General features: G+C 40.5%; 1 protein-coding gene and 1 non-coding gene across 2 annotated transcripts in view; one reads left to right on the top strand and one right to left on the bottom strand.

Annotated features, from left to right (window-relative positions):
• Positions 1–15,754, bottom strand: part of CFAP61 (cilia and flagella associated protein 61) — a 368,344-nt gene extending 352,590 nt beyond the window's left edge. Inside the window, exons 1-5 of the mRNA XM_075527979.1 lie at positions 15,612–15,754; positions 9,987–10,137; positions 7,298–7,374; positions 6,344–6,411; positions 6,016–6,142 (exon numbers count right to left, since the gene is read on the bottom strand). Of these exons, the coding sequence (XP_075384094.1) occupies positions 6,016–6,142; positions 6,344–6,411; positions 7,298–7,374; positions 9,987–10,137; positions 15,612–15,754 (566 nt within the window). The remainder of the gene's footprint in view (positions 1–6,015; positions 6,143–6,343; positions 6,412–7,297; positions 7,375–9,986; positions 10,138–15,611) is intronic.
• On the top strand, positions 7,115–7,175 carry LOC142423587 (U7 small nuclear RNA). Its single transcript, XR_012779208.1, has one exon. It is a non-coding gene; the product is annotated as a U7 small nuclear RNA (small nuclear RNA).
• Positions 15,755–21,791: the final 6,037 nt, after the last annotated feature.

The following is a 21,791-nucleotide window of genomic DNA, read 5'->3' as shown; positions in this document are numbered from 1 at the left end:
TCCCAATAGCCAAATAGGGCAAACTGCCTAAATTTTAAGAAAAGGTTTTGGAAAAAGCAACACTCTCACCTGTAAACCATGTCCCAACCCTAAAAATTGTATGCCTTGTAAACATTTTAAATCACACCTCAAGATACATCTTGGCAAAGAAAACTGATGGTGCCCGGCTATCAAAAGAGATAGTGTCTGGGGTCTTAAAGGCTTGAAGGTGAACAAGCAGCCATCTAGTTCCGAAGCAACAAAACCCACATGGAAGAAGCACACCAACCTGTGCGATCACGAGGTACCAAAGGGACCAGGTAAAAGGCATCATCCAAAAAAATATATACACCATATTGAATGAAGGGGGAAGTGCAGAGTGGAGACCCAAAGCCCATTTGTCGGCCACTGGAGAGCCCCTCACAGAGGGGTTTAGGGGAGGAGATGAGTCAGTCAGGGTGCGATGTAGTACCGATGAAGAATACAGCTTTCCCCCAGATCCTGGATGCTTCCTCCCCCCAACTACCATGATCCGAATTCTACCTTTCAAGACTGGATAGAACAGAGGTTGTACACTGGTGCATATAGGAGCTGGAGGCACAGGGAGTCCAGGGTGGATGATACCTTCAGGACCAGGGGTGTGAGGGGCAATACTGGGAGAGTAGAGGGTGAGTGGGTTGGAAAGGGGGAACCGATTATAAGGATCTAAATGTGACCTCCTCCCTGGGAGATGGATGGCAGAAAAGGGGATGAAGGGAGACTCCAGATAGGGAAAGATATGACAAAACAACAATCTATAAATTATCAAGGGCTCATGAGAGAGGGGGGAGCGGGGAGGGAGGGGGTAAAAAGAGGACCTGATGCAAAGGGCTTAAGTGGAAAGCAAATGCTTTGAAAATGATGAGGGCAATAAATAATGCTATGATGTGCTTTATACAATTGATGTATGTATAGGTATGGATTGTGATAAGAGTTGTATGAGCCCCTAATAAAATGTTTTAAAAAAAGATACATCTTGGTCCTATTGTGTAAAGTGTTGATAGTTCCTAAACTGGACATTACTTTAAGCTCAAGTATTTTATCCTTTTCATACTGCACAATAGTAGCAGCATTGGGCTCAAGCATAGGAAGGATTCTGAGGCTGGTACAAGACCAGGCAATGTTTTGTTCTGTTGAGTTGGGACTGGCTCGATGGCACATACCAACAGTAGCACTGATTTAAAATGACACTCCATCCAACTAGTATTTAGATGGATGTAATTTAAAACAAAAAATATTTCTAGTTTTGGCCTATCAGACTGGTAAAGATTTTAATAACAGAGAACACACAGCATTGTTGGTGTTAGGGGTGAGGTTAATACTGGACGCAATATTCCTTGACATCTAAATTGGCATAACTGAACAAGTATTTTGTAGCACCTGTTTTAACATTTTAATATTAGCACTCATAAGTTCTACTTATAAGACTCTATACTAAAGGGAAAATAAGGTAAGTACTTGAAGATATATGCACAGGGCTGATTTTCATAGCATTATTTGTTATTGAAAGCAACCTAAATATCCATAAATCAGGAACGTTTACATAAATTGTATTAGAGTCACACATTGGAATACCATGTAGCCATTAAAAAGACCTAGAAAGATGCAGAGCTGCTATATTCGGTGAAAAATACAATTATTTGAACATCTGAGCATGACTGGTACACATACATATAATGTGTGTGCTTGTATATATGTAGTATGTAAACACTGTGCATTGTTTATCTGTAAATATGCATGTTTGTATTTACATATATACTCACATATAAAGATGAAAGAATAGATCATTTTAGTTTAAGTTTTTTCCAACTTGAGAATATGCCACCATTTTATTAAGTGAAATCATCCCCAAATCAATTAATAAATGGCAGAAAAGGAAGAGAGATTTTATAATGAAAAAGAGATAAATAAATAGAAATTTTATTGAAGTTCTTGCAAGATTGTAAGAGATTAAGTTATGGAAAAGTCTCATACAATTGAAAAAGCCGACTTATGAATGCTTTTACAAGAAAACACTTTTTAAAGAATGAGATTTCTTCAAGAGTCAGTAGGCATATTTTCCCACTATGGCACTAGTAATTGAAGCTTCATCATCTGGAATAAGGATTGCACGGTGTAAGAGATCACTCACAAAATTCTCTTTGTTCAGAATGCCTTGGCTCACGTTACAATTTATAGCATAATCAAAAGCATTTTATAAAAAGTGAATTCAAATGTGAGCATTTAGCTATTAGTAAAAATAAAGGTAAGTCTTTTTTTCCTATGTATTGTTTTTTCCCTCTTGTACCAAATTAGGTGAATAGTTTTATCTAAGTTTATTCTACTCCTTGGTGATTATTTTTTAGACATAAGCTAAAGATCTGACTATGCCAATTACAGTGTCCACATAGGCAAAAGAGGGACCATGTTACATTGTTTGTATAAGGGTTAATAGCTGCAGATAAGCTTCTGTCTACTCCTTTTCCACTTTCCTTCAGCACGAAATGTCTAGAAAGAGCAGGGATTGGTGAGATCCCCTTGTCTTGACGTTCTTACCGCTCATTCGTTTCACTCTGCAATTGAACTTCTACTGCCTAACTCTGGCCTTCAAAGAAGGGGCAAGAACAGACACCAAGGGGTCAGAAGTAAGGCACTACTTACTAAGTGATCGAGGTTACTGAGTAGGCAGGGAGGAACCAAAGGGTCTTCGTGATCTAGACAAGACATGAACAAGGGGACTAGGCAATTACCCAGCTCATAGTGGGATGCAAGAGTTTAAAGGTTTGAACTCTTTTTGTTTTGATTTTTCTTTACTTCCTAAAAAATTCCAAACTCACTGCCATTGAGTTGATTCCGACTTATATTGACCCATAAGAGAGTAGAACTGCCCCATCATTCTCTCATTTCCTTACTTAGGAAAACATTAAATAGCAAATAAGCTAAAAGAAATAAAGCCTCCAAATCAAGAATAGGAATACAGAAAAAGAAAAAAAAAAGCCTGTAATGACATTTTTAAGGGGTCTTGGTGACTATGCGGATTAGATGTTGGGCTGCTACTTGCAAGGTCAGTAGTTCAAACTCATCAACTGCTCTGTGGGAGAAAGATGCGGCTAACAGCTCTCAAAAAGAGTTACAGTCTCAGAAACCTTATATAGAATAACTCTGAGTTGGAAATGACTCGGTGGCCATGGGTATGTGTGTGGTATAATGACACCTTTTGTCTGCTTTCTGAAAAAAAGACTCGTTTTCATTTTCCTTGGTTCTACAAATTCAGTTGTCGGCCCTGTCAATTTTCATGTGATTTGTTTCTTCTCTGTGAACTAAACAAACAACCCACTTCCATCAAGTCCATTCCAATCAGAAGCAACCCTGCAGAGTTTCTAAGGCTCTAAATCTGTGCAGGAGCAGACAGCCTCATCTTTCTCTCATGGAGCCACTGGTCAGTTCGAACCACCAACCTTGTGGATAGCAGCCCAAAGCTTGCCTGATGGAACTGCTAAAGCACTTCTATGAATTAACACTATTTGCTTATTTGTAACTTTTGACTCCAATTTTTTACTGATAATTTTTGTAATTATCCAATAATGCACCATTTCTTTGAACTCTCACAGAAGTTGAGTTGTTGGCTAGAATTCCTCTCCCTACTGAAGTTAACTGAAGTTGGAATCAAGCCGTACACTACAAAAATAAAAGAGATCTCCTTTTAGGTGATTTGGTATTTGTCAGAAGTCTCTACTATAAATTATAATTCAGAAAGATAGAAAGATCCAATATAATGTTCATTAATTTATTGAGACTTTGAGTTCTGGAAAGGGGGTTCCTGGAACACTGAACTCTTGAAAGGGGAAAAGGGGAGAGGGGTAAATCAGAATAGGGACGTAGACGGCAGTAGACCACCCTCCCACTCGTCCAAAGTTCCTCTGTGACTCTGTCTTTATTAGATACAGAGTTCTCCAGGTTCTTCATTTTTAAAATGAGTTATTGTAGCTTGTCTTTCCAAGGAATGGGTCTATTTCATCTACCCTTTAATTTGTTGGTTTGTTTTGTTCGGTCCATCAAGTCCGTTCTGACTCAGAGCGACCCTCTGTACAACAGAGTGAAACATGGCCCAGTCCTGCACCATCTCCCCCAATGTTCTTGTGTTTGAGTCTGCTGTGGCGGCCGCTGCGTCCATCCACCTAGCAGAGGGGCTTCCTCTTTTTAGCTGCTCCTCTACTTTACTAACACGTAACACACTGTCCTTTTCCAGGGACTGTTCTCTCCTGATAACATGTTCAAAGCACACGAGACAAAGTCTCGCCATCTTTGCTTATAAGGAACACTCTGGTTGTACTTCCTCCATGACAGATCTGTCTACTCTTTTAGCAACCCACGGTATCTTCAATACTCTCCACCAGCACCACAAATCCAATGCGTTGATTCTTCTTCAGTTTTCCTTATTGAATGATGTTTTAGAAGAGTTCATATTATTCTGTGATATTATCTCTTTTCTTCTCGGTTGGTAATATGACGTTTAGGGGCATTTGTCCAGAAGTTTTATGAATTTTATTCATCTAATTTGTGATTATTTTAATTGCCAAACCAAACGGTCTCTTGCTGTTGCCCAAATGGCTTGACCCAACCGCCATCTCTTAGTCCTTCAGAGTTCCATTCCATCTTTCAAAATTCTGTGTTACCTTTGTGATTGCTTCCTACACTAGTCAATGTTCTACATTCTCATGATCTCATTGCTCATATACAAAACCACAACTAACAAATACTTATCAATAACCCAACGTCTCTCTGGACCTGTACTTCCAACTTTCTACTGAAAATCTAAACTTATATTTGTCTTCAGTGAGGAAAGTGCCATTCTCGCTAAGATTCAAAATCTCACAAGATAACTTTCATTCATTTTCATCCAACCTTTATTTTCTCCATCAAATGAAAGCACCCATTTTATTTTCCATTGGAGTCTCATATGTGTTGCAGACAGATACCAGCTGGTACTACAAGTATATGAGGCTGCTTCCCTGGACATCCATCCTGGATCACTTGCATGACTACATTTGAAGCTGACTCTCACTAGAAATCCAACTGGGGCTATTGGCATGGGGACCTGCAGGGGCTTAGGGCAGTCATATTCTCTACAAGATCCATTCCCTCTGTAGCAAGTGTCCCAAGAGAACCAGGCAGATGATGCAGTCCTCTCACAACTCAGCTCAGAAATCACAGAGCATCCTTCCTGTATGCTGTGCTGATTGAAGCAGCCCCAAATCTGCTCGGATTCCATGAGTAGCAAGGCCCCAGTGGAGGAGAGATCATGGAATGGAGACAGTGATGAAGTCTCCGTGGATCTTCTCATCTTCATGTCCACACGGAGGATGCTGGACTTCAGGCACTTATGTGTGGCATTTATGGTAAAGGTTTCCATTGGAAAAGCCCTCTTTGCAGTCCTCCTTCCTAAAGTGTCAGGGGGGGAAATGGGTGTTTTGCACTAGAAAACTAAATAAACAAAGTCGTTACTTTATGTGAAGCAGTTATTTTACTGAGTGTGCAAACAAGTATCCTGTGCTTTCAGACAACCACACATAGTGCTTTCAGGTGAAGTGGGGAACTTTGCCCGTCACCTGGCCTCAGATGCCTATCTTCTGATATCTTGTCCTGAAAACTAGATAATTAAGGGGGGTCTGGGGACCTATTTACGGCGCTTTCATGGCTTACTCATGACATGCTGGGTTGCCAACCACCAGGGCGGCAGCTGGACATCACCGATTGCTCGGTGTGAGAGAGACGAGACTTTCTACTCTCATAAGGAATTACTGTCCGAGAGGCCACAGGGATAGTTCCAGCCTGTCTTACAGGGGCAGGACTGACTGATGGCAGTGAGATGGGTTTGGGCTTTTGGTGAACATCCTCATGTGAAACAAAGCTACAAGAACTGTGCAACAATCTAATCCACACTTTAAATAGTTATAGCAGGAACTGGCAACTTATCCTTCTGAACATTAAGTACCAAAAGCCCCACTCTGCCCTTACCTGGCTTCACGAATGTGCAGCTGGGGGTAATGGCTTTGCCTGTGACATATGTGCACACCAAAGTCCTCCTCGAACGTCAGGCATGGGACGTTCCCCACTTGGTCAAAAACAGTTATTAGAGTTGAGCCTAAATCACAGAGATTAAAAAAAATGGCCTAGTTTTAGCAAATGATAACTTCAAGACTTCACATCAAAGTACAACTTCCATTTAGCATTGCATTTAATTGCTAAAATCAAACAAGCACATAAAACATTAATACCAGTCTATGTCCCACTCCCACAAGTCCGGTTCAAGTGTCTGACCTGTGAGATGGTTAAGCAGCCTCACCTAAGCTCATGTAGGACGGCACTATGAGGAATATGAAGTGGAGCTCTGGCACTGCCTTAAACACGGACCTGGTCAGGGAAACACAGCAGACAAGTGTTCATAACAAACTGGCATCTTATGGAAACAAACGATGTTCTCAAAAAGTCAGGTACCCCTCACATACACAGGCTCCTTGCTCCTTTAGCCACAAAGGCAAGACCGTCTTGAAGGCAATTTCTTGAATTCCAAACATCCCCCTTTCTATCTTTCCCATAGTGGCAGAGAACAAAGGGCGCCAGGTTCAGTTAGCACACCAGAATTCTGCTAATAGTTAACCTTTGACCTGGCATCTGGATGGTCTGGTGTGACATTCCACAGTAAGTTGAAAGCAGAGGTCACTGCCCCACATGTCTATGCAGGCTGGTCAAGGAATATTGCCCTCGCTTGGTAGTCCTACAGATCATGTTTCAACAAATCATATTATTCCAGATCCTTCTGCAGTGTCAATAAACGTTTATAGTAATAATTGAGAGAAGTCATTTTAAGAAATAGCCAGAGTTGTGACCTGGAAATTCCTTAAAACCCAAAACAAAACAAAAAAACCTAACTGCACTGTTGACCTATTTGCCCTAAGTGACAGCCAGTTAAAGGTGTGGACTGAAAAGATTTCAGATTCAAAGAGACAGATTACCTTCTTTCAGAAAGGTCATGTGATTCAAAATGAATGTGTTCATATGGCCAAGAATTATAAGCAAATTCCATATCTCAGAGAATTGCATATAACTTAAAACAAAGTATCACAGCTCTCTTAGAATGTGTCTAGCAGGTTTTCTGTTTTTTCCAGAAAACCCCCTAGAAAAACCCAAAACTTAAAACAAAAAACCATTTCAAACATGCTCATCCTGTCTCTTTGGTCTCAGTTGCCACTCCCGGGAAGTCCCACAGACCCTGTCGTGTGCAAGGCCCATCACTCACCGGATAATCTCTTTGCAGCAGCCAATGGAGTATTCATCTACAGCCACAAAAAGGTGCATGAACAGTGTGTTCAGAGGCTGCAGAGAAGAGAACACAATGTAAAGGCTGACTTGGTCTTTGTCTGGGTCAGACCAATGCGGTAGAGGGTTAGAGTAACCATAAAGAAATAGCTGCCAGGCTTTTTTGGGTGGCTGATAGTTTATGTTCAAGTCCTGAGATGCTCAGACAGCATCTGAGCATTCCCACTGACAGCTGCCTTCCTTCCCTCTATTTAAGGGATGGCAACATATGTACAAATATGCATGATACAATTGATGTATGGGTTGTATAAGAGCTGAAAGAGCCCCCAATAAAAAGGATCTTTCAAAAAGAAAAAAAGAAATAGTAAAGGAAACACTGTCAGTGAGTATGAGCACCTGGTCCTTGGCCTGGTTCACCCCCAGCTAAGCTCAAGGAAGGGCCTACGGGCAGTGAGATTCTCGTTCTGTCCTCAGGGGTATGTCTGCTAGTAAAAGACCAACACCCGTCTTCCAGGCCCTCGAGTCTACAGCGAAAGGCCTAACAAGGAATGAGACAAAAGATTCTCTTTGGAATTTGAGGGGTGGAAGGCAAGTGTCACATTAGGAATACAAGGGTTTGCCTTGTTCAACATTCTGAGAGTCAGAATCAAGCATTATCCTCGGCATCCTAAAAACCTGGAAACGGAAAACTCAAAGTACACAACTTTCGAGTCAGATCTTTTCAGCATTTAGATAACTCTGCCCCATAACTTCTTCAGGTTTTTTAGTGTTTTCATTAATACAAAATTGTTCTATATACTCCATATACAGTTCCGTTCAACTCAGTAACTCTGCTTATGTGCAAAATTTCAAAGTGTAGAACTAGCCTGAACGTGAAATAGCTGTTTAGAATAATATCATTACCCAGGCCAGGACAAGAGCACTCCCTGTGCTTCTTCTTTTCAGGGCAGCATTCGTGGTGACTCTGGGCACACTACCTTCACAGCCCTGTGACTCAGCCTCCACGCTTGTGCTGGGAGTGCTTTGAGACAGAGCGTGTCTATGGCTGTTACTTGCCATCAAGTAGATTTGAACTCACAGCGACCACCATAGGTTTTCACCGTTTCAAAAATCATGAGTTTCATCTATGCGTCTAAACACTCCCAAAAGGCAAATAGCACGTTAATTGACAATTTTGAAAAATGTAAAATCAAGACTGTCATACAAAAATAAAACAAATATATGTCAGCAATTTATTCATCTTGTCAGTCAGTAATGTGCATGGAAGGAACACCTTACTGGTAATTTAATAAAGGAAGGTTAGAAAGAGATGTTGTTTAGACACAAAACCACTGAAAAGCCTGCAGTGCCTTACACCACTGACCTCTAAAGTGGTCTCTCCTACCAGACAGAAATCATGCAGACTTGTATCTGAACTAGATTAAAATATCGACAACTTCACTACTCCTAAAGAGCTATAAAACAGCGCAGTCACTTAAAAGCATCAGAGGACAAGCATTGGACTGAAAGAAGACCTGGACATCATTTTTTAAATCTTTTCATCTTTTTTCTTAATTATTATTTTTAATCATTTTATTGTGAAGCTCTTATAGATATTACAACAAGCCATAATTCAATCAGATCAAGCATAATTGTACAATTCCTGCCACCACCATTTCCTTTTCTTTTCTTTCCCCCTATTTCCAAGTTTGAGAGAATTTTCTGATAGCGATACCTAATGCATGGGGTGGGGAGGAAAAAGATAACAGAGGACACTGCTGACTGACTGAATACTAGTGGATTTGCTGGGCTATGTGCACACTTGTGCTTAAATCCACCCATGCACTAATTAAAAGTTCCTCTTTGTCTAACATCAGAGCTCTGGGGAGATGTGTTGGACTTTCACTGACAGGCAAGAGTGCTGCCAGAAGGTGCAGCGTTTGGATTATCACAGAAACGGGAACCAAATATTGGCCGGCTCTGGCAGGCAGCCTGCAGGAAGTGCTTGGACTTGGCACCAACTATGAAAATTGGACTCCTTGGCACCACTGATCTTGGATCCAATCAGTTAACAAGTTGTCATTTATGCAGATATAGAAGAGATCAAGTGAGCACTTTGAAAAAGATAAAGCGTGACCTAAATCTGAGACTCTGTTCTAAACATGAGTACAGATGTGTAGAGGACAGGGATCCCTCTAGGGTCTTAAACATGCTTTTGGAAGCCAAAAGCATGGGCGATCCTGTGGAAGCCTGGGAAGCACGCATTCTGATCCGTCTGATAATCATTTGCTGCCCAGTCCTCATCAGCAGATCCAGCAGAAACGGTTAGAATCACCAGGGCCTGGCCAGCACAGACTCACTTGGCTATCACCTCCCCTGTCCTCTCATCTCTGTCCTCCTGCTCACAGACTACTTTGCATCCCCACCTAGTAGTTGCACTGTCATGGAGCTATATTCTTTTGGTCATAGATTTAGAAATTGTCAATCCAAAATGCAACCAAAGATGATATGCAAACAAAGGTCTTCCTTTCAAAATGAATAAAAAATAATTCTAAGTAAACAGAAATAGTCATTCTAATAATAATTAAATACTATTCTAAAATAATTAAATAAAATGATTACTATCATTATTATGATCTACTTCTAAAATTCTAGGAATGTTCTGATAAGAACTGAACGTGACTCCTTACCGTGCATGGGATCTCCCTGTCCAGCTCGCGGAACACAGACACCCAGTCATCCTGCCTGGAAATGTTCCAGTTAGGATAGTCCATGAAGGTGGCCTGGGCCATGAGCTCCTCCTTGTCATTGCAGAGCGTAACCGCAAGATTTGCTTTTTCTCTGTGAAAATGGTTAAAACCACAGCCAAGGATAAGATTATGAAAAGGAGATAAGGACATGCTGTTTTCTTATTCCTTGGGCTATTAGGGTCTCACCGCCACTGGATGAGGTGGGATTAAACTTCCTGAGAAGGGAGGATGGTGTGGCAGCAACTTTCAGGCCCCTGGTGCCACCCTTAAATTTTGATGTTTAAAATTGCATTTGGTGCTATGAATTAAATTTTTATTTTTTAAATTGCATTTCATTATAAAGATATTATATATCTTATATCTACTTTAAAAAAAAGAAACAAACCCATTGCTATTGAATTGATTCTGACTCAAAGTGACCCTATATAGGGCTTCCGAGATTGTACATCTTGATACGAACAGAGCACCATCATTCTTTTAAAGAGCGGCTGGTGGGTTTGAACTGGCACCTTGTTGTGGTGAACAGCCCAACACCTAACCCACAGAGCCACTGGGGATCCTTAGAGCAGGCAAGAGTAAAAATAAATAAGTAACTATTAAACAAATAAAAAAGAAGGCAGGAGTAAACTATTCCTTTGGTGGGGGCGGGGAGAGATAAGAAAGCATATAACTGAAAGAGGAAGTAAGACACTGGGAGAATAAGGAAAAAGCTATAGATAGAACCCAGGAGCATTTCTGTCACCAAAGGAATACTCGATTCTATTAGGAAAACATTTTTGAAATACTCACTGACAAGAAGACAAAATCATTTGAAAGATCACCCTTAGGTCCCAACTAGGCCTCGGTCTGGTACCGGCAGCTGTCCATACTTTATGTACTGGGCCCCTGCACTGTGTTGGTCTGCTTGTTTTTTGTAGGCCGAGTAAAAACAAGATGGAGTAAAGCAAAAGGAAGTGTCGCCGGTTGAACTACCTGAGCTCTCAGAAAGGTTTTATGTGGAGACGATAGTCACATACAGAGACGATTTTGTTCCAAATCCTGAGAGAATCTACAACTCTTTGAAATCATGGACTGGTGGCCTTGATGCAGAATCATGACTAATGGCTGAATTCAGAAACCTAACGAGTGGTCCAGCCTGCAAATGTAATAAATGCTTTGAAAACAGTTTTATGGTTGTAAGAAGTATATACATCTAATTGTACTATAAAATATAATCACTAATTATATGAAATAAATATTTCCTGAAGAAAAAAAAATCACCCTTACTCCCACCTGCAGAGACAATTGCTACTAGTGCTTTGAGAGCTCTCTCTCCCCAGACTTTTCTTAAGTGGTGTCCATTGAAAGAAGGATCCCTGTTGGCACAGTAGATTATAAATTTAGCTGCTGACAGCAAGGTCAGCAGTTCAAACTCACTAAGCTATTCCATGAGAAAAAAATGAGGCTGTCTTATCCTGTAGATACTTAGTTTCAAGAATCCAAAGAGGCAGTTCTACTTTGTTCTACGGTGTCATATGAATCAGACCACTGTGAGTCAACCATGGTGGGTCATGAGACATATACCATACACTTTGGTTGTTTTTTAAAATGAAAGTACACAATTTATGTTATTTTAACCTCCTCTTCCCCACTTAATGGCACATCATTTTTGAGAGTAGTTTAATAAACCGTGCCCTTCATTTAACTCAGGAAGCAGCTCCCCTCAGCTCTTAATCTTCTAGTTTCCAAGAGCTTCCAGTGTTGACTCAGGACTCCACGCTGAGAGTCCTCACTCTAAATAGCCAGGAGGAAATGGCCCAGAGCAGGGCCAGCACATGTAACCGACGCCGACGCCGGCAGTGGTTGGAGGAGCTATGGCATTAGTTAGTGGGGGCGGGATAGGAAGAGATGGAACCACTTCCACCAAGAGTTAGGGACAGAGCAGCAACTATCCTCTCAAGAAAGTAAAAGGTGTTCCTAGAATCCAGTCTTGAACTGGAAGTATATGTGTCCATGGGAAACTTAAAAGTAATGGTGGGTGGGTTCTGTTATACAATTTACATAATACTCCGTCACACAGACATCCCAGATTAAATAAGCCTTTGTGGGTTGGCTTAGGAACTATGGTTCAATGGGAAAATGCATTGTAATTTCCAAATAGCTGACAGTAAAAATGAGATTTGTAGCATATCCCTTTGTGTGCATAATTTATACATACTATCTCTTAACCACGTATCCAAAAGACAGCTAAAAACCACTATGAAAGGAAGGAGGGGAAAAGGAGAGAGGGGAAAAATAGAAGGTATATTTTTAAAACAACTTAAAAATTCATTGTAATACACTAAATTTGAACCCGCAGAGCTCTATTCTAACAAGCTGTCGAGTATCAGAAATTAGAGCATTATAGTAATAGCTCATTTACAGAATTGGCTTAGGGAATTTTCCACATACGTGCAAACCTTAGTTCACTATCCTTGATGAAATCTGGATGAAACCCAGCCCACATTATCTCACTGGCTAAAGAGTAAATGAAACAGAGCTCCAAGTTTCCTGTGTGTCCATTGTGCTAAATTGCATGTTGGTCCTAATCTCCATCCTGTTCAATCTCTGTCCTCAGTTCTCATGGTCCTTCTCCCGGAAATCTCCCATGCCTCATCTGCTACTTTTTTCTCCTTCCTAAAAATTTAATAGGCGTTTTAGGTAAGATCCATTTTTCTTATGCCTGAATCCTACTGACATAAGCAAGTAGCCAATAATTACTACTATATATAAGATAGAAACTAATCATCTTAATTTCTCTAGTGCTACTATAACAGAAATATACCAAGTAAATGGATTTTCTTTTCTTTTTACAAGTAGATGGCTTTAACAAACTTATTCTCTAAATTTGAGATTTAAGAGGCTAGAAGTCCAAATCCAGGGCATCCGTTCTGGAGGAAGACTTTCTCTCTCTGCTGGCTCTGGGTAATGGCCCATGTTTCCTTTCAACATGGACCTACCATTCTTGGGAATCTCCATGAGTCTTGACATCTATGTCCCCTGGGTCTAGGAGGTTCTCTGAGCACATGCGTAGATCTGGATGCAAAAATCATCCTCTGCTCCTGGCTCTTCCTTCTTGGTAGGACTAAGATCTCTCCATTTCTACACACTTATCTTTGAATCACTCGTAATACAAAAGGTAATACAGGTCACCCCCCAGGAAAAAGTCCCCTTATATTGGAACAGGGCTGTAATCTGATTAAAGACGTTGTGGTTGTTGTTATTAGGTGCCGTCAAGGAGACTCTGACCCAGAAGGACCCTATGCACAACAGAATGGAACACTGCACAGTCCTTTGAAGTCCTCACAATTGTTCCTATGCCTGAGCCCATTGATGCAGTCACTGTGCCAATCCATCTCATAGAGGGCCTTCCTCTTTTCACCACCCTTCCACTTTACCAAACATCATGTCCTTCGCCAGAGACTGGTCTCTCTTGACAATAAGCCCAAAGTACATATGACACAGTCTTGCCATCCTTGCTTCTAAGAAGCACTGTTCTGGCCTTATTTCTTACAACCCAGATCAGTTTGTCCTTTTAACAGCCCATAGACGTTCAGTATTCTTCTCCAGCACCATAATTCAAATGCACCAATTCTTCTACAGTGTTCCTTCTTCAATGTCCAACTTTCACATGCATGTGATGCAACAGAGAACAACAGGCATACCTTAGTCCTGAAAGTAACATCCTTGCTCTTCAATACTCTGAAGAGGTCTTGTGCAGCACATTTACCTATTACAATATGGCTTTTCCCTCTTGACTTCTGCTTCCATGAGCATTGGTTGTGGGTGCAAGTAAGACAAAATCCTTAACAACGTCAACCTTTTCTCCATTTATCATGATGTTACCTATTGCTCCAGTTGTGAGGATTTTGGTCTTCGTTACATTGAGTTGTCATCCATACTGAAGGCTGTAATCTTTGAGCATCCATCAAGTGATGCATGCCTGCTCACTTTCAGCAAGAAAGGTGGTGTCACCTGCATACTGTAGGTGGTTAATAAACCCTCCTCCAATCCTGATTCTATACTCTTCTTCATATACTCTAGTTTCTATGATGATTTTCTCAGCATACAGACTGAACACACTTTTCCTGATTTTAAACCATGCAGCCTTCCCTTGTTCTGTTTGCACAAATGCCTTTGATCCATGTACATTCATGATCAGCACAAGGAAGTGCTCTGGAATTCCCATTCTTCTCAAGGGTATCCACAGTATATTATGGTTCACATAATCGAATGCCTCTGCATAGTCAATGAAGCACAATTAGTCATCTTTCTTGTATTCTGTGTTTGGACCACGATCCATCTGACATCAGCAATGATATCCCTTGTTCCACATCTTCTTCTGAATCCAGCCTGAATGTCTGGCAGTTCCCTGTCAACATATTGCTTCTATGGCTGTTGGATGAGCTTGAGCAAAATTTGACTTGTGTGCGATATCAATGATATCACTCTATACTTCGAGCATTCTGCTGGGTCACTTTTCTTTGGAATGCGCACAACTATGGATGTCTTCCAGTCAGTTAGCCAAGTAGCTGTCCTCCAAATTTCCTGGCATCGATGAGCGAGTGCTTCCAGTGCTCCTTTGACTTTCTGCAACATGTCGGTGAGTATTTCATCAATTCCTGGAGCCTTTCTTTTGGCTAATGTATTCAATGCAGTCTGCTCATATGCTACCTCCGGTGATGGTGGACTGTTGACTAGTTTTTACTGATACAGTGACTCTGTGTATTCTTTCCGTCTTCTCTTGATGCTTCCTGCATCGTTCAATATTTTGTCTCTAGAATCTTTCAACATTTCAATTTGAGGCTGGATTTTTTTTCCGTTTCAGAAATGCTGAAAGTGTTCTTCTCTTGGCTCTCTCTTTCTAGGTCCTTGCAGATCTCATTGTAGTGTCTGGATTTGTCTCCTGAGCAGTCATTTGAAATTTTCTATTCAGCTCCTCGGCTTCATCCTTTCTTCCACTTGCTCTAGCTACACTAGATTAGCAGCAAGTTTCAGAGTCTCTTATGACATCCACTTAGACCTTTTCTCCTTTCCTGTCCTTTCTATGGCCTTTGGCTTTCTTCATGAATGAGGGTCCTGATGTCCTCCCATACTTATCGGGTCTCCTGACATTAGTGTTCAATGCAGCAAATCTGTTCTTAAAAGAGATGTTCTTGAAGTTCAGGTGGGATAGGCTCATGGTCATATTTTTCCTCCTATGGATTTGTTTCTTTCTCTAGCTTTATCCTGAACTTACATGTGAGCAATTGATGATATTCTCCATAGTTGCCCCTGGTTTGGTTTAGCTGCTGATTAAAGGTACTATATAACCCCTGGACCCAAAACTCATAAGAAACCCTTTTGATTTGTATATTGTTACAGAATATAGATATTTGGCTGACCCAGGAGTTCATTAGGATATATTTTCTTGCTACGCATCTTTTCACTATGTAGAAAGTGCCCATGTCCTCACAATAATTCCCACAATGTTACAAGACTATGCTCCCTTCCTAATGAGTAATAAACGTGATGCATATTTTTGAATTGATTTAACTATGTACTTACAAAAGATAGATGATGTTAAGCTTCCCAAACAGCTTCTGGGTAAATTTTCTGATGAGGTTTTTGATACAAAAAATATCCTGGGATTCAGTTCTTCGGCAATGGACCACTTCTGTCTTTCCTCGTGGAGACGTGAGCACTGACATTTTTATTCCAGCCTAGTAAAAAGTGAAAACAGTATATTAATAATATGAAATGACACGCCAGTTAGATGACATTATTGGAAAAATTTGACCTTAACTCAATTTCTATTGATTAGAGTGCACCTGTCATTTGGAGTGCTGGGGCAACACCTTTGCCTTGAGAATAAGTTGTGATGTTTATCACTGCAAACCAGCTGACATGCTTCTCAACAGGAAAATAAAACTTCTGAGAATTTGTCTCTAGAGAAAACTGCAACCGTACTGTTTCCAGCAAAGGGTCTTTAAACCTTCTCCAATGTTGTTATTGTTCGGTACGATGAAGTCCGTTCAAACCATACTTACCGCATGCACAACAGAACCAAACACTGCCCTATCACGTGCCATCCTCACAGTTGTCCTAAGCCCAAGCCCATTGGCTTAGCCACTGGGCATCCACCTCTTGGAGGGCCTTTCCTTTCTCTGCCCCTCTGCTTTATCATACACACCATGTCCTTCTCTAGGGACCGGGCTCTCCTGACAACATGCCCAAAGTATGTAAGATACAGTCTCCCTATCCTTGCCTCTAAGGAGCTCTCTGGGCAGACTTCTTCCCAGATTGGTTTGTCCTTTTAGCAGATTGTGGTACTTTCAATATTCTTCCCCAGCACCACAATTCAAATGCACCAATTCTCCTACAGTTTTCCTTCTTCATCGTCAAACGTTCACATGCATATGACGCGATGGAGAATACCAGGGCTTGGGTGAGATGCACCTCAGCCCTGAAAGTAATATACGGGTACTCTAAAGAGACCTTGTGCAGCAGAATTGCCTGCCGCAATGTATCTTTTGATCTCTCGACTGCTGCTTCCATGACCATTGATTATGGATCCATGTAAGACAAAATCCTTGACAACTTCAACATTTTCTCTGTTTATCACGGCGGTCCCTATTGGTTCAATTATGAGGATTTTGCCTTTATATTGAGGTCTACGCCTTACGCCAGGCTTGTGCTTCGTGTCCTCCTCACTTTCAGCAAGCAAGGTTGTGTCATTTGTATTCACAGGTTTTTGATAAGTCTTCTTCCAAACTTGATGCCTCATTCTTCCTCGTAGAAATCGGTTTCCCTGATCATCTGCACAGCATACAGGTTGAATAACTATGGTGCCGAGACAGAACCCTGCCATGGACCTTCCCTGACTCGAAACCATGCCCTATCCCCTTGTTTGCACAGCTTCCTCTTGATCCATGTGCAAGTTTCACATGAGCACAATGCAGTGTTCTGGAATCCCCATTCTTCTCAGAGTTAGTCATAGGTTGTTCTGATCCACACAGCTGAATACCTTGGCACAGTCAATAAGACACAAGTAAATATCTTCCTAGCATTAGGCTTGAAAAACGTTGAAAGGAATTATTCACTAATTTAGTGTCCTCTTAAATCAGAAGACCTGGTGGCATAGTGATTACTCATCAGTCTGCAATCTGCAAAGCCCGAAACCACCAGCCAGCTTTACAGGAGAATAGCAGGGCTTTCTGCTCCCATGAGCAGCTACGGTCTCAGGAACTCACCGGGGCACGCCAACCCTATCCGACGGGGTCACTATGATTTGGCTTGGACTTTGTAGCAGTAAGTTTTTCATTATTACTTAATCAACCACAATTACATGTAATAAAGAGTCACAGAGAAAATAGTTTCAATGGATGTTCATCTTTCAAAGAGTGTTCCCTAAACTGGGGCCCTGGAGGACAGAAAGCCTGGAAGATCTTGTGTAATAAAAAAGTCCTTTGGCCAAATAAACGCAGGAAAGGCTGTATGCAAGGGCTTCGTGAACAGCCACAATCCCCCTAAAGGCTTTGAAAAGTTCTGTAGTCTCTCATGATAAGGACAACAGAAGGTCTAATGGACTAGAAGACGTTTGGGGAAATACTGCCCACAGCCACATTCGCACAATGTCCTTTTCTCTCTCTCTCTATCCCTTTCTTGCTATTCCTTCTTTCTAATTTTTATTCACCTCTCCATTCCTTCTCCATTAAAACATTTTATTAGCCTATGAAATCAAAAAGGGAATATTAATTTTTAACCACTCTATGAACTTTAAGAACAATATAGAACATTTCCAGCACCCTAGAAGATAGCCTACTGCCCTGTCCTAGTCAACTCCTATTGCAAGGTAACTACCATTCTCACTTTTATCATAAATTATTTCTTACCGTTTTTGAACATTATATAAATGAAATTATAGATCATATATGATTTTATTTAAATTTCTCATTTTATTACTATTATATATACATATGTAAACATATATAGTTCTATATAAAAACATGGTCATATACAAAAATGTATATGGTTACATATATAAGGAAAGATGACAATATATGGATTGACAACCATATCTATATGGTTTTATATATATAAAACAATAATATGTTTATATATTACTGCAGGTACCAATTTGGTTATAACCATATATATCTTTATATATATATCTATATAACTATTCATGTGTGGTCATATACATAACCATATATATTTAATATGTGTATATATAAATATCTATGTTTATATATGTGAAATTATATAAACATATGTTATATATAAATATATAAGGTTTAAAAGAAATAAATAAATATATAAGGTTATATGTATCTATGTCTAAGCACACATACATGGACATATAAACATATATGTGGGTATATATATAACTATATGTATTTATATATAACCATGTGTTTATATAGGGAGCCTTAGTGGTACAAATAGTTACATGCAGGGCTGCAATCCATGTGATTGACAGTTTGAAACTACCAGCCACTCCACAAAAGAAATACAGTGCTTTCTAATCCCATAAACAGTCTTTTTGGTCCAGTAAACAGTTAAAGCCACAGGGGTTTGCTATGAGTCAACATTGACTCAATGGCAGGGACTTTGGTTTTTGTTCAGGTTAATATATATATATATAAAACTATAAAACCTTATCATTTTATAGTTATATATAATTTTAGAGAGAGAGAGACAGCTACTTTGCCAGCTGACTGGAAGAGATCCATAATTGTATAAATTCCAAGAAAAGTGACCCAAAAGAATGATCAAACTATAGAGTTATAACATTGATATCGCACACAAGTCAAATTTTGCTCAAGCTCATCCAACAGCCATAGAGGCAGCAATGATGACAGGGAGCTGCCAGACATTCAGACTGGATTCAGAAGAAGATGTGGAACAAGGGATATAATTGCTGATGTCAGATGGATCATGGTTCAAACACAGAATACAAGAAAGATGTCTAATTGTGCTTCATTGACTATGCAAAGGCATTCGATTATGTGGAACATAATATACTGAGTCCATCAATGGACTCAGGCATAGGAACCATTGCGCAGATGGTGCATGATCTTGCAGTGTTTTGTGCTTTTGTGCAAAGGGTCGCTATGGGTTAGAGCTGAATCGATGACGCCTAACAGCAAACATATATAACTGTATGCATGTATCTGTCTGTTATATGTAAACATATATAAACAAGTATAACAGATGTTTATGTTTATATCTATAAGACTATGTAAAACATGTTTAAAGAAAAACCAACACAAATAGGTGAACAACACGTAGACCTAAAAGAAATGACTGAAACTGAACAGGCTATGGAATTACCAGAAACAGAATTCAGGAGAATGACGACTGCACAAACACAGCAGCTGAAGAAAGAGACAGAGATCGTGGTGATGATGGTACACCTCTTCTTAATATGACTGAACTATTGAACTGTACGATATGTAAATTATATGCCAATAAAATTGTTTTTTAAAAACAAACAAAAAAGAAAAACTAGAAATCTCACCTCAAGCTTTACAAGGAAACTAAAAACAGAAATACAGATACTGAACACAACGATGCCAGAATCACACAGCACTGTGAGAGCAGAGAAATAGAACTGAAGAGGATAATCAGTCAGGATGCTTTCGGTGCAGTTTGAAGTAGTAGCAAAGCCCTCTGCTTTTAGACAACAAAGGGTACCCTTCCCTATCGTTTTGCAAGATGCAAATTTAATCAGGACATGGAAGAACTTGCCAATTGTGAGCTCATTTACCAAGAGACTGGTAATAATTATGCAGATTACATTTCTGCTGGCTATCAAGTGGTAAACATGCTGCTAGAGTGGTGGGGATGCATATTACATGCTACGCTCTGTCACAAGTGCTCTCGGGAACAGAAACGACCTTGGCCTCACTTTGCTGCACCAACATGAGCGGCTGGAGCGGCGGGAGGGCTGTGGGAGGCAGGCCATGTGCGCCTGCTGGTGCTGCCACCACCACCTTCATTCAGCTGTCAAAGAAAAGCATTTTATCCTTCTATTCAAAAGTGAGCCTGCGCAGTGAAAAGCAGACACAGACGGGAACAAAAAGAAAATACCTACTAGGGAAGAGTAAGTTCCAGAACAGTAGTTCCTCAAGAGTGAAGCAATCAGAGGCCTAAAGTCACAGGGCTTATCATACTCAGTAGCTGGGTCACAAATGTTTTTCTGAAATAGCTGGCACGCAATGTTTTCTCATTTCAGTTCACTCATTTATAATAGATCTGCTTCCATGGAAATAAGAAGAATTTGGCCACGTGGGACTCTGTAAAGCACTCCCGTGCAGCCCACTCAGCCTCTGCCGGATGATGGGCACACTGTGAGGCCCAGGTTTCTTGTGTTTCATATTCAATTGTATCACCTACAGCTTCTGGTGAACATAACCGAACAGACATTGAATTGACTCTTGTATAAGAAATTAAGGTTATGGTATGAAGGAACTCTGCTCAGTGGTGTGTCTTACTTCGTGTTCCCTCTCCTTGCTCCAGCTTACAGACTATGTAACATACAAACCTTTTAAATGATGTGGTAGTTATACAACCTGGTGTCAACTTGTGGAAGGTTGGAGTCTAGCCAGTCGATCAGGTCACAGCTTGATGACCTCACTTGGAGGTACCATGGAGATAAATAGCTCACTGGAGGCAGAACACACAGACACTCCCTTCTAGACATTCCTGTTGACAAGTCACTTGGAGCTAGGCTGATGAAGCCCGAGCCTTGGAGCTGCAGGTGTCATGTGGAGACCCACGCCAGTGCTAAGTTGCTTCTACCGCCACTGGATCCACAGGACTTTCTACCCACTGGCCTGTGATCTTCCTGCACTCGGCATCAGTGCATGTGTTGCGTGAGTCTGAAGAGGAATGACAGACTGGTTCTGGACATATCGGCTATTAGTGGACTTGCAGATTTGATCTGGACTGGGCTGGGATGATTCTTAATGTACAATTACTCTTTATATAAAGCTCTTTCCAATACACATGTCTAAGAATTTGTTTCCCTAGTCTACCCAGATTAACACAAATGACGACTAGTAAACTACTCATGCTGTTACCCAGCTTCTGGACAAGGACATTTCCACATGCAGCCCCTGCTGTGGGCTTGTTCCCAGCCTCGTCTTCCTGCACTGCCCATCCCCGGCTCCCATAAACACTAGCCTGCTCTAGGTTCACCTTCCCTAGGATTTCCATCTCCATTTGCTTCCCATGGACATTGATTTACTAAAGGGCAAAAAAATATTTGACCTGCCAGGAAAATGTGTGGCAATTATATTCAACTATTTAGAGTAAGACATCTGTATTAACAATAAATAAAAGGATTTTAAAACTTATATTAGAAGTATAAGGAGCCCTGGTAGTGTGGCATTGAGAGGTGCTTGGCTGCTAATAGAAAGGTGGGTAACGTAAAAGAACAACGTGGCCGTAACCCCAGGCTTTTGTACAAAGGACAGCCTTGGAACCCTATCGGGCAGTTCTCTGTCCTAGTGGGTGGCTATGAGGTAGAATAAATTATATTACAACAGTGTTTGTCATATGATTCTACTTATCAGACCCCAGAAATTAATGAGTTAAAGTGAAAAGAATAGCAAATATATATACACATATATATAAACCACATGTTTATATATAACCATGTTTATGTATGTATGTGTATATACATATACAACTAAAGGTTTATGTGTGTGTTTATATATAGCCACATGTTTACAGATAAAC

Source organism: Tenrec ecaudatus, chromosome 12 (assembly GCF_050624435.1).
Source record: "Tenrec ecaudatus isolate mTenEca1 chromosome 12, mTenEca1.hap1, whole genome shotgun sequence".
Lineage (NCBI taxonomy): Eukaryota > Metazoa > Chordata > Mammalia > Afrosoricida > Tenrecidae > Tenrec > Tenrec ecaudatus.
Note: the sequence above shows the minus strand (reverse complement) of the source record. Positions and strands in the feature narration are given on the sequence as shown.